Source organism: Podarcis melisellensis (genome assembly GCF_964234715.1).
Source record: "Podarcis melisellensis genome assembly, chromosome: 1".
Lineage (NCBI taxonomy): Eukaryota > Metazoa > Chordata > Lepidosauria > Squamata > Lacertidae > Podarcis > Podarcis melisellensis.
The window spans coordinates 79,695,022-79,708,090 of NC_138528.1; the positions used below are offsets into that span (position 1 = coordinate 79,695,022).

Genomic DNA, 13,069 nt, shown 5'->3' on the forward strand with positions numbered 1-13,069 from the left:
GGGCGGGGCTCGGCAGGGAGGAAGGGGCGGGGCAACGGGAGGAGGCGCTGGCTGTAGCGGTGAGAGGAGGAGGAGGAGGAGGAGGCGGCCGAGGACGAGGGGGGGTGGGGGTTCGCGCGCGCGTTTTGGGCCTGCCTGGGATTGCTAGGCCTTGAGCAGTATAACGGGCCCCGAGCGGCGCCGGGGAGGCGTCGGAGCTTCGTGGCCGGGGTGAGCGCGGGGGAAGTGGGCAGCGGCGGCGGCGTGTCTCCGTCGCAGCGCGGGAAAAAGGAGGCGATGGCGGGCGCGAGCGTCCAGGCGCGCGCAGCTATGGCGGCCCGCGGAGGAGGGGAAGCGGGGAGGGAGGCGGGGGCGGCCCGGCGGAAGGTCCCGTGGTCCGAGTGGCACTGAGGCGGCGAGGGGGGCGGGGCCGCCTGCGCGGGATCCTCGGCGGAGCGGGGCTGCGCGGGAACGGGCCTGGGCTCTGCCGGCGGCGGCGGCCGCGTGAGGCGGCGATCTCACTAACCTGCGTCTCCTTCCCCCTTCTCTTTGCTCTGTGACCCCCGCAGTGCGGCTCTTTCTTCTCCCCCCACCCCCGGTTCTCTCGGCGGCTCCCCTGGAGAAATATGTCGGAAGGAGTGGACCTCATCGACATCTACGCCGACGAAGAGTTTAACCAGGTGAGCGCGGCTGCGGACCCCGCTGGGTGGGCGTAAGGGCTGCGCCACCGTCTCGGCGGGATGTGGAAGGGCGGCAGGTGAGCGCTAGAAGAAGAGGCGAACTCTCCACGAGCCCCGAAACTTCGGCCCGTGCTGAGGTCTCAAAAGAGAGGTTTGTCCTCAGGTGCGTTGTTAGGCTGCTGGAGCATCCTTTCCTTTCACGGTAGAAATACGAAAATCTCTGTAGAAGCAAATTCCGTTGTGTGAAAAGTTTGTTGAGTGAGAAGTGAATAGTGTTAAATCAGCGTTATAACTGGAGATTTCCTAATAAACTCCTCACATTTGCCAATTGGTGTGAATTGTTTTACTCTACAGGAAAGAAAACATGAACCAAATGAATGCATGTTTGAAGAAATGTTGAATCACTATTTGTGCGTGTGTGTTTTGGAATGTATGAAGTCTTCCTTTTAAAAAAAGAAATAGGAAGTTACAGCATGATAGAAATAGAAAGTAATAGCATGTTAGTCTACGTAGTCTCTCAAGTGAGAGGTGCCTTCCTGGAATCAAGTTAACATAACAGTTGAGGATGCTGAATCTTTTAGAAATATCTAACCTGGGTCAGTGAGCAGACCAAGATGGTTGGTACAGTAGCTCCTGCATATGTGATTTCAAGTTACATAGTATTCTGTCCCATTCGCTGCACCACATTGACACAAAAAAATTAAACATGGAAACTGACAGGCAATTACGCAGTTAATCACAGGCAATACTAGCACCTTCATAGGAAAAGATCATTCAGTTTTGTGCACACATTGCTTGCAGTACATATTCTTTATAGCCTAAAAAGTGAACAATTAAGTGATGTTAGGGGTGTAGGTAACAGCAACTTTAGTCCACCTTACAGTTCTACATTTCATGCCTGCTTATACCTAATATTTTTTGTTACAATTATAAATTGGGTCATCTTAGTTATTGAAATGACTGTGTTTAATGGGAGAAAGAAGTGGAAAGACAGGACAACCTTTTCTGTCTGATGTATTAACTTTGTGTGAGAGTGCATTGCACTAGAAATCAAATCTGGTTTGTGGTGTATATTGTTCCCTATTGATTTCAATCCTCAAGGCTTGATTACTGTAGCACACTTTATGTGGGGCTACCCTGTATCTAGTCCGGAAGCTTCAATTTGTGCAGAATGCAGTGGCCAGACTGCTCAAAGGAGCAACACACTACTCTGCTGCTGAGGGAGCTGTTGTGGTTGCCTGTTTGTTACCTGCCTAGGTTCAAGGTACTTACATTAATTCACAAAACCCTAAACAGTACAGGCCTTTGCCATACAATTTTTCTCTTTAATGATGTTTTATTGATGCTTTTTGCTGCTTTTATTTTTATATGCTGTTAACCACTTTGGTATATTTTGATGAAAGTGTGGATTATAAATACATAAATAAATAAATAGAAATAAACACCCACATGTGTTTCAAGTGTGTGTTTACGTATTACTTTAAATAGAACATTAAGAAGGCCGTGCAATTCCATAAGCAGTAGGACTGGAACCAAACTTACACTGAACAGAATTATACTGTAACCACAGAAACATGGCAACCAGCAGCCAGTTTGTTCATAATAACTCCTTTAGTGGCATTGTTCAGTGGCAGAGCACAACAAACCACGCAGGAGGTCCCAAGAGCAGTCCCTGCCATCTCCAGATAGTGACTGACTGCTGTCTGAAGCCCTGGAGAACCTTTGCCAGTCAGTCTAGCAAATACTAAGCTATATGGACAGTGGTCTGACTTGCCTTAAACCAGCACCTGATATTCCTACAAACCTGGGCTGAGGAACATATAGCTCCATATGCTTTAGGCCTCCGCCTGCTACCTTCTGTCCTGGGCCACATGGTTAGTGCTCAGGGATGATGGGCATTGTAGTTAAGCACATCTGGGTGGGTCACAGGCTTCCTACATGTGCAGTACTCATAGTCCTTACTCCAGGTAAAGATAAAGCATATAGTTTATATTGCCAAGGTCCCAAGTTTGATCTTGCCACCTCCAAGCAGAAGCATTTCATCTCCATTTTGTCCCATCCTTAACTCCTGGTCACACCCATTCTTTCCTGTTGATTTATTTACTACTATGCATAAGTTTCATTTCACAAGGGTTCTGGTTTATGCTCATTGTGTATCCCTGTATGTGGTTATAGCACTAGATTGATTGGTCTACAAGAGAGGATTAATACCTATATGTCAGCTTTCCTGTATCTTGGTTTGGAATGTGTAGGAACATTTCCTCTTTTGGGTTGACGTTAGGGGTGCCCAGTGCTAATTCCCTCCAATGTCAGGTGTATTCATGTACATGCCATCTTGCATTCACAACTAGTGCAAAGGGACTTTACTGTTTTCAGTAATTTTGAATATATGAATGCTGGTGAAGTTGTTGCAACATCACACAGGGCTTCTGCTGCTGCACTAATTGTTTTTTCTGACTGCATGGCTCTAGGTAATGACCACATTTCATCTCTGGGAGCATTGGATGGATGGATGCTTGTCTCTGGAAGGCATGGGGTGTATGTTAAATGTTCCACTTGATCAGGAAAAAATTATTGTATTCTGCCTATAGTACCCCATTTTTAAATATTCTGTTCCCTATCAAGAGTAAAAGAAGTATAATGCGAGTATGTAATGAATTAATTTTTATCTATAAGAGGTTTTCATATTTCTACAATAGTTTTCTAGAGTAAAGGATTGTTCTTGTAAACTTGGTAATCTGTTCTGGCGAAGGTGTTCTACCCTGAAAAAGTTTTAATTACAACAAATCACTGGTGTAGATGACACCATTATAGCTTTCAGACAAATATGTTTTATATATTTATTTGAAATTCCTAGTTGTGGCAAGAGAAGAAACATAAAATATATTGAGGACCAAATCCTCTTGTTCAGGTATTGGTTACATAATTCAAAAACTTTATATGACTTTTGTGCACATTCATTGTGTGTGCTATGTCTATTTCCTGTAGTATTTCTGCCTACCATACACTTCATTCTGTATACCTTTAGCCACTCCTCTTTAATGTGTGCTTACCCAGTCTTCACCCATATTAGCTTGTTCCCCGGTGGATAGATTTAGGTCACATTCACAGCATACTTTTAAAGTACTATGATACCACTTTAAAGTGTCATGGCTTCTCCCAAAGAATTCTGGGAGCTGTCGTTTATTAAGCATGCTGAGAATTGTTAGGAAATCCCCATTCCCCTCACAGAGCTACCACAGTTCCCACAGTGGTTTAACAATCAGCCCCTCTGCATAGGGAACTCTAGGAATTGAAGTTATGGGAGGGGAATAGCAGTCTCCTAACAACTTTCAGCACCCCAGGAGTGCTTTAAATGTATGATTTGAATGTGACCTTATCAGTGTACATGGCGAGAAAGAAAGAACAGTATTTATAGGCCTATAGTTGCTTCTTCATCATGTATTGCCAATGATGTCGTCAGCCACACTTGATCTGTTGCAGGATAAGAAGAATAGTGAAAATGTACTCCCCATTTCTTCACTGTATACATGGATGGAGCTTCCCTGGAGGCAGTTGGGGGTGGTGTACTCTGGCTGTGGATAGCAACTTCAACTTGGATGGTGGTGTTTTGTGGTGGGGTACAGTATTTGCTACTATGTATGGCTTATTCCCCACACTGCTTACCTTTCATGGGAACCTGCTTACTAGTGTGCATCTCCTTTTGTAAGTACAGGAGTTGAACTTCTTAGCTGTTTGTGTACTGAGCAATGGGACAGGCTGCTTCTGGAGAGCCTGAAAACATAGGAAACATTTGACACCTGCCCTTTCTTCCTTTCTTTTTCTTATTTGAATCTCACCCATAGCCATAGTTGTGACATCTCTGGCTGCTACACAAGTGCAGAGTTGCACCACCACAATGGTTTTGACAGATGTGAGCTAGGTGCAGGTGTAAATGTTCCATTTGTGTAGGAGTAGGGCTCCTTTCCATGGTGCAAAACTTGTCGGTTATCATGTGTTTTTTCCACTGTGGATAGCAGGGAACTGTCTTCACATTAGATGCTGAATTCCCAGTTCATGATCTGCCCTACCAGTCTGATCAGGTTGTGTGCATAGAGCTCATATTTTTTAATACATGTATTTCAGAATAGTTTATGTACTGAGTCTTGTTACGTGTTTGGTGTGTGGCACCTTGTGATTCCATGTGCTTGTTCAAGAGTATGATGATTAGCTATGCTCTTTTTTCAGTTGGGGCTGTACCTGAACCTCTGCTTGAGGAACATGGGAAGCTGCCTTATACTAAATCAGACCATTTGTTTCTGTAGCTCAGTATTGTCTACAGTGACTGGCAGTGGCTCTCTGAATTTTCAGATGAGGGTATCTCCCAGCCCTATCTGGTATGCCAGGGATTGACCTTCTGATATTCTGCATGCAGTGCTGATGCTCTACCTTTCAGCTATGGCCCGGTCCCAGATCCTCTCTGGAGTGGGTTCTGATGTAATGGATGCTGCTGCCCATGTTATTTCCCCTTGTTTAAGAGTAACTTGGTTCCCATAGCTTTTCAATTGGTTGTCTTTATGTGCTAGCCATTTCATTTCAGAGTTCTGTCCCTGTGTGTTTTGGCAGGAGGGTTATTCATGCTTGTCTAACGGTGGAGGGTGTGTGCTGTTTCCTATGAGGTAGTATGATGGTTATCAATGTACACTCATGGTCCTTGGATAGAATGCTAATGAGCAACATATTTTTTTCCATTAGTTTCCTTTTCTTCCATCTTAGCAGCATTAGCAGCACACCACAACTTCACTAGTGCAGTAGTATTACATGGATGTGGGAATACACCTTTGGACCCAGAGATGCAAAAGTTGCCTGTAAGCTTTCTTGTCCATAAGAGAATCCACTGAAGAACTAGAGAAGACATGACTAAATAACAAGAACAATTGAACCAAGAGCCTGTGAGCTTACTGTATGTAGGGATTCATCTGGAGGCCTTTGTCAACTTAGAGCCTTTTCAGTAGTGGAACACACCTTATTAAATACCTTACCCAATGAGATTGTTTTTAAGTAGCAGGCAGAAACATGACTGTTTAAGAAGACTTTTGACTGCCTTCTCCCCACTCTCAGTTTAATTTGTTTAATGTTGTGCCCTTATGTGATTTTCAACCTGACATGTTAACAATTGCTCATTACCACTATTTTTTTAGAATTGCTGCTCTTTTATGTTTTTACATTGTATGAAACTTTGTTTTGGAAACCACCCTGATTCCATCCCCCCCCCCCCTTTAAAGGCAGGACATAGGTTTTTACAATAAATTAATTGTAAATTACAATAAATAAATTGAGCCAAGAATTTAGCACTGTGTTCTAGGATAAAGTTTTGGAAATGGAAATCTCAATGTATGGAAGTAGGCTAAAGATTTGATCAAAGTTTCAGCAAACTATTTGTTTCCTCTGCAGATTCAGAGTGCAAACAAGAATGTGTTGCAAATGCAGCTTCATGAAAAATACACATTGTAGAGAATTCAAAGCCTCTGTGCCATGCAAAAATAAAGAAGCACATACTGTGGCTTGGGTCCAGAGTTCCTGCAGGCAGAACTTCACTCAATCTGTGCTCCCATTGGAGGAAAGGAAAAGCAATCTCCACTGATGCTTCCTGCCCCCTGAAAAATTCTCTGAGGCGAGGGTGTTGAGGAAGATCCTTTGGAACCGCATGGGAGGTAGCAGGAGGAGGAAATCTGCAAAAATGGCCATCTTGGCCTCCCTCCAGCAGGAGCCATTCCTTCCACAAATGAAGGGAAACTCTTGATGAAGCCTCGTGCATTTAAATTTTGAAGAAAAGGGTCGGGCTTTCCATGGAATTGAGCTTTACTCTGATTGTAAAAAGAAATAAGATAGTCATATTTCAAATTTGAAAGGGGTCCAAAGTAATGAAAAGCAAAGTATGAAGCCGGTGAAATTCCAGCTGCATATTTCCTATATGGAGCTTTTTCTTACTCCAAAGGTTTTAAAACTCACTCTAAAAAATGTCTTAACAGTTCCTGATTCACTTGGAAGTACTAGGGTGTAGGGGTAAAACAAAAATTAACCCCAAATCTTTTCCTATACTGCTAAAAAAGAAATTGTATGCTGTTGTGTCTTTGGAATACCAATTGCATCTAATGGTCTTGATTCACTTTTTCAAGTTCCAATAAATATTGTTTGGCAAAAAAGAAAAAAATTGAGAGCCATCTAGGATGCAGGGAGAAACTGTGTAAATCATCAATTCTCTATTTGTGGAATTAGAAATGAATAAACTCTGGAATTCCCTCTTGCCTTGAAAAAGTGGATATCAGCACTGTAGTATCAAAAGAATGCAGTTTGAGTCTGAAGAGACACAACATGTAGCACTGTCTCCTTGGGAAGGGAAGTTGCTGAAAATAAATAGGTCTGTATTATTTATTGAGACTATACTGTATTGTGTGTAGGGAAGAACTCTTGTGTCAGGCCTATTGCATGGTTCAAAAACTGCCCAGAAATACAGCAAATAAAATAAAAGCTGTTACCTATTTGAGACATGACCAGATAACCAAGAATGTGCAGGTCTTGCTCACATGATGCTTGCAAACACATTTAACATGATCTTTGGAAGGTTTCAATAGCATCATCAACAGCCGCTACCCTTGTTCCTGATGATAAGTCATCAGGAAACTACTTTGTAGTATATGTGTGGGTGGTGTTGCTGGATATGCACTGTTTTCTCCTCCCCTGTAGCTTATGTGATTCTGCCTTAGGTTCCTGGAGGCTATTGAGGACATTCTTCTGATGGTGTGGGTTTTTCATTGCTTTGCAATGGCAGTCAGTATTTGCTACAAGGCTAGGGTGGTCTTGTGCCCCTACTGTCTTAGTTTAGTTGAAAGTGAGTATCACAAGCTGTACTGTGGTCTTTACTGAGGAAATCTAAATATATTTTTCTTGATGTCAGAAAGCTAACAATAAGTAAGTTTCCAATCTTCTGCTTTGCAGATTTAAGAGGTATCCTAAAAATAGAATTAAGTGCTGATAGCTTGAAAATGTTGAAGTGACTTGATTTTCCTATCACCCTTTAATATCACTGCTGTTCTTAATTGATAACATTTTGTTAGTAGTAACTTTTCTTTTTCTTATGCGTAATATCCATTCCTTATTGAGGATTTGTCTCGTACTACTATGTAAAACTATTTCTACTGCTAGTAAGTTTTTTGTAGCATGTACTACTTTCTACTTGAAGACTTCCCAGTATTTGACTTTATAAAGATTGCTTGAAGCAGGAGCTGCTGCTATGTTTAAAATGGTCTGAAACACCCAAGTTTCTTTTATTCTAGATAATTGGAATGTAACAAGCATATCACTAGTTCTATGAAACCAACAAATGGTTGTGACCTGCATCCCAATATATTGACTTTAATCCAATTTAGCATACTCATGCTAAAGCCCATTGAAAACTATGTAACAGGCTAATTGCGATTAAAAGTTCGATTCATTTCAGCGGAGTTAAGCACATCCATCTGAAATTAAGACAGTGGCCATGATTCAGTACATGCCAGAATTCTGATGTTCTTGATAACATATGATAAATAGTTGAATTCAAACCCATAACAAATGCTAGAATTTGATTGTTTATATCCTGCATGAGTTTTTGCAGTCTTGCTAGTTTAAAACATTGAAGAATCCTTCCGGTGGGAAGCCATACCTTACAATAATCTGTGAATTACAGTAATAGTAATGTGTATTTGTTTTATTTATTCAATCTATTAGTTGCTTTTTTACCAGAGAAACACAAAGCGACTTTGAGTATATAAACAGACACACACATTAAAACTGGCATAAAGGAAAAGAGGAAAAAATCTGAAAAATAACCCTGTTTTTAAAAGGCAGTACAAGCTTTATGTTCTAGCTGCTGCTGTGTATACAAATTGGGCCAGATTATGTTGCATGGGAAGATGAAAATTTTATATACCACTCTACATAATACTGGATTTCATATATATATAGAGAGAGAGAGAGAGAGTGTGTGTGTTTAGTCATTTATATCCCATTGTTTATATCCCATTGTTACTGCATTCTATCTTCTAGATAACTTTAGGCTGATAGGAATTATACATGTGTGTGCATAATGTGCATATTCATGCATTAGAATTCTTTTACGGTGCATTTTTTTAGCTAGCAAAGGATTGCAGTGTGAATCACAGAAGACTATAACTACATTTTCAGAAGACCAGTGACATATCATTAGAGTTTCAATATAATTGTTTGCTTCTGATAGTGACTCTTTAAATGTTGTGAGGATGAAATAGTACTGCATGATACCTAACTCCTCTGAAGAAAAATGTAGAGGCTGATTTCTAGTGGAGTTGAGTATAAATCTTGACACAACCTGATCACCTTTCATGAACAGCCTGCAACATGATACTGCTCAAATAATCCAAAATAGGGAAAGAAACCAAGAGGCCTTTCTGCCAAGTTGAGTGGCCTCTTATAGAGGTTGGTGGTTATGCTATATGTGATAGACTCCTTCACTGCATATATGCAACAAGGAAATACCGCTCATTGGAGCAGTGAAGAAAATGAGGTGGGTCTGCACACAGTGTAGATTGGGGGAGGGGGAGATGTAAAAATGTGGTTTGATTACCCAGTCCTCCACAAAGAATGGAGAGGCAAAACGTCTTGTGCAGTAATAGATGGCAGTGAAACATGCATTCTCCTCATCTCAGAGAAAATGATGGGGAGCTTGGGGCTACATGAAACAGCTAGTCCTACTATACTCTTTGCTCTTCCTTGCAACTAGCAAAAAGAGCATGCTTCTTTTTGAGAAGCAGGTTTTACGTTATTACTTAAATTCTAGAAAATTATTATTTGATATAGGTGTGCTGCTATTCTGTTACGAGAAGAACTAATGTGGAGAATTGGCCCTGCTTTGCCTCTGCGTGTGCTCAGTGATATCTTGTGTCTTCTAGGACTCTGAGTTTAGTAATGCTGACCAGATGGATCTATATGACGACGTGCTAGCTGCCAGCTCACAACCTTCTGAAAGTTGCCCTAGCAGCTCCGAGCCACCACCCGAAAACCGTCAAGAGCAGTCTCCTAAGCCAAACAGCAAATCACCTGCTATCCTGTATACCTACAGTGGGCTGCGTAATAAGAGGGCTGCTGTTTATGTAGGCAGCTTCTCTTGGGTGAGTGCGTTCCATAATCGGAGCAGAAAGTAAAGGACCTAACAAAAACAAAGCATTTGTGTGGAAAGGCTGCATCTGCACTTTAATCTTACTGCGGATGCACTGTTCTTTAATAGAGTATAGAGCCCCATGTGGGTGGGTAGGTTTTATGCTGCTTGCCAACCTCAGTCCTCACAACACATTGGATAAATAACTAGAAGCATTGTTCGTTATTACACATTGCTCTGTTTAGGACATTTTTATCCTGCTTTTCTCACAAAGACTCAACAGTCGCTTCAAATAAATAAGCTACAGCAACATAGTATTCCGTACTATGCTAAAAAGCAACACATCTCAGAGTTGGAGAATATGATGCTCTTGCATTAGCAGGGTAACTTTTAAGAGAAGAGGATTTAACACATTTAAGATACATCAGAAAATATGATAATAGTAGAATTGAGGCCCTTAAAACGCCATGATAGAGACATTTTCACAAAATTTTCTGTAGCTGGCATACAGGTATGAGAGTTTTCTCCTATGAATGAATCTCTTAGGACCTGAGTAAGTCATATTGGGCCTGCTGTGTCATGATTTAGGGTGTGTAGACTGATCACTGCCCTAAGTGCATGCAGTTCTCTTTAATACCTGTGGTATGTGTTGGGAAAGGGACTGCTGCTGCTGCTCCTTCAATTCCGTAGGTCTGTCTAGAATTTTCATCTTCTAGGAAGATACACGTTCACACATGTACGTGCTCACAAAAGTGACTGTAGTGGGAGGGGTTTAATCAAATGTTCCTTCATTAGACTATACCAGGAACAGTATAGGAGCCTGAGAAGGATGAGTTCTCTTACTAATATAAGGATGTAAGAGAAGGATGAGTTCTCTTACTAATATAAGATGATGTGGGTTCTCTAAAAGGTTTCAGGTTATAATGTAATTTTCTGCTTCTTCATACATAGTGGACAACTGACCAGCAGCTGACCCGAATAATCCGTTCTGTGGGTGTTTATGATGTGGTGGAACTCAAGTTTGCTGAGAACAGAGCCAATGGCCAGTCCAAAGGGTGAGCACTCCAAGACTGCTTCATAAAAGGACCCATCATGCGGGGCTGTTATTGTGGGAGGAATGATCTAGGGACCAGTGTGGTTGATAATGGTGTGCACATAAGTCTGGTTTTCTTGCTATTTTTTAAAGGTGGCCTTAGAAGTCCCTGTAACTGTCCGGTTTGGATGCCACTGCCTTCAAACTAAATGACTACTTGTTATATGTGATTCACGAAGGCGGTGGGCTCTGTCCAATTCTGCAGAGCGATCCCTTTTCAATGTGCTATTTGCTGCTGCTCTTAATGACAGCTTTAATTTGAAGGGCATGGAGCTGAAAATTCTGCACTGTTAATGACACTGTGCGTGTGGACAGCGGGGTTGGCCTGAGAAATCAATCAAATCGGGAATGAGAGAACCTTGGGCCTGTGGGCCACATCTGGCCGTCAGAGGATTCCCATCCAGCCTCCACAGCCTCTTGTTCTTGGCTCCTGGGCTGGCTGTGGAGGGCAGTGTTAGAAACTGGGATAGGAACTAGGAGCCATGTGGGTGCCAAACCAAAATGTGTAGTGGGCCATTTTTATTGCTCCCCACCCCCAGACCAGGCAGCCCCACCAATAAAAATTAAAATTGCTGCTGGATGACTCAGGAGGTCTGCAGTGTAGTGTGGCAACAAAATACAAGTCTTTTGCTACCTCTCTACCCTGCCAAACACCTAGGTCACCTGGCAGCGGGGCAGCAGCAGCAAAAAACAAAGACAGATGGAGATGCTAGGCACCAAAAGTGGCGCCTGGACATCTCCATCAAGTTGCAAAAGGCCAATTGCAAAATGTGACTGGTGCCCGCTAATTTCAAACCCTGGTGGAGCGAGCTCTCTGTCTCCCAAGCTATCACAGAAGTGCAGCAGATTGGAGGCACAGGAACTTCATCTGGATAAGTACTGAGCCAGTGTGGTGTAGTGGTTAAGAGCGGTAGTCTCGTTATCTGGGGAACCGGGTTCGCGTCTCCGCTCCTCCACATGCAGCTGCTGGGTGACCTTGGGCCAGTCACACTTCTATGAAGTCTCTCAGCCCCACTCACCTCACAGAGTGTTTGTTGTGGAGGAGGAAGGGAAAGGAGAATGTTAGCCGCTTTGAGACTCCTGAAGGGGAGTGAAAGGCGGGATATCAAATCCAAAAAACTCTCTTCTACTGCAGTGGGAGATAAAGGGATGAAACCACTTGCCGGAGGGGGGCACTCACATAGGAACAAATGGGAGGTTTTCCCTCAATGCATCTGTGTGTATGTGAGAGAGATAAATGTAATGAATGGTGTGAGCTCATATGTGTGAGCAGATGAGGATTGGGGAGGGGTAAGAGAGGGAGTGGTGTGGCCCTGTCTAATTTTCCCTCCCGTCCCACCCACCAATGCTATATAGCAGTGACATTTTGTAGACCTTGGGTGGGGGAAGATTTCTTGTCTTGGATTAGATGGTTTTCCTTACTAGAAGTTGCTGACAGTCTTCAGTTCTTTTTCCTCTGTGACCAGGTATGCAGAAGTGGTGGTTGCCTCTGAGAACTCCGTCCACAAACTTCTGGAGCTGCTACCAGGGAAGATCCTCAATGGAGATAAAGTGGAAGTGAAGTTGGCTACCCGGCAGAACCTTGCACAGTTTGAGGCTCAGGCTCGAAAAAGTAAGTTTAGATGGGGGTTGCGTTTGCTAAGTAGGGAACAAGGCAGAAATACAGGGCATCTCTTAGAGAAACCTGAGCAGAGCTTTAAGCCAGAAACAATTTGGATGTGTGTGAATATCCAGGGAGTGTCCATGTATATTTTCTTTTTCTGTTGCTGCTGAGTGATGCCTAAGTAGATTTTATTATCCCCTTCTATGGTGCATGATTTGAGGCACGCTTCACACTGAATGGGCTTAAGCTCTTGAAGCTGCTATAGCTAGGACCACCCCCAGCTCCTCTCTGAACCTTCTCCAGAATTTGTGCAGCCCTGAAGAGGTAAGGTGCCCTATATTGGATTCAGTGCGCCAGCCGGGGCCTTACCTCTTGGTCATATAATTCATTTACTATTATTTATAAAACACATATCCCACCCTTTCCCCCAAAGGAGCCCAGGGTGGCAAAGGAGGACCATAATAGATGGCCCTGCTTGTCAATTTCTGTGAAAGGTATGCTGTTGAATGTATTATCTGACTTAGTAAGTGGAGAAGAGGACAGTTTCCTCTGTTGTTTGC

The 13,069-nt window shown here is 42.8% G+C and overlaps 1 protein-coding gene across 4 annotated transcripts in view; it reads left to right on the forward strand.

Moving 5' to 3' along the window:
• The window catches only part of CPSF7 (cleavage and polyadenylation specific factor 7), a 22,415-nt gene continuing 9,346 nt past the window's right edge, over positions 1 to 13,069 (forward strand). Inside the window, exons 1-5 of one of the 4 annotated variants that reach the window (XM_081930848.1) lie at positions 1 to 59; positions 549 to 659; positions 9,608 to 9,826; positions 10,765 to 10,868; positions 12,373 to 12,518. In XM_081930848.1, coding sequence (XP_081786974.1) covers positions 606 to 659; positions 9,608 to 9,826; positions 10,765 to 10,868; positions 12,373 to 12,518 — 523 coding nt within the window. In that variant the 5' untranslated portion in view covers positions 1 to 59; positions 549 to 605. The other 3 variants (XM_081930847.1, XM_081930850.1, XM_081930849.1) reach the window with 3 other exon arrangements.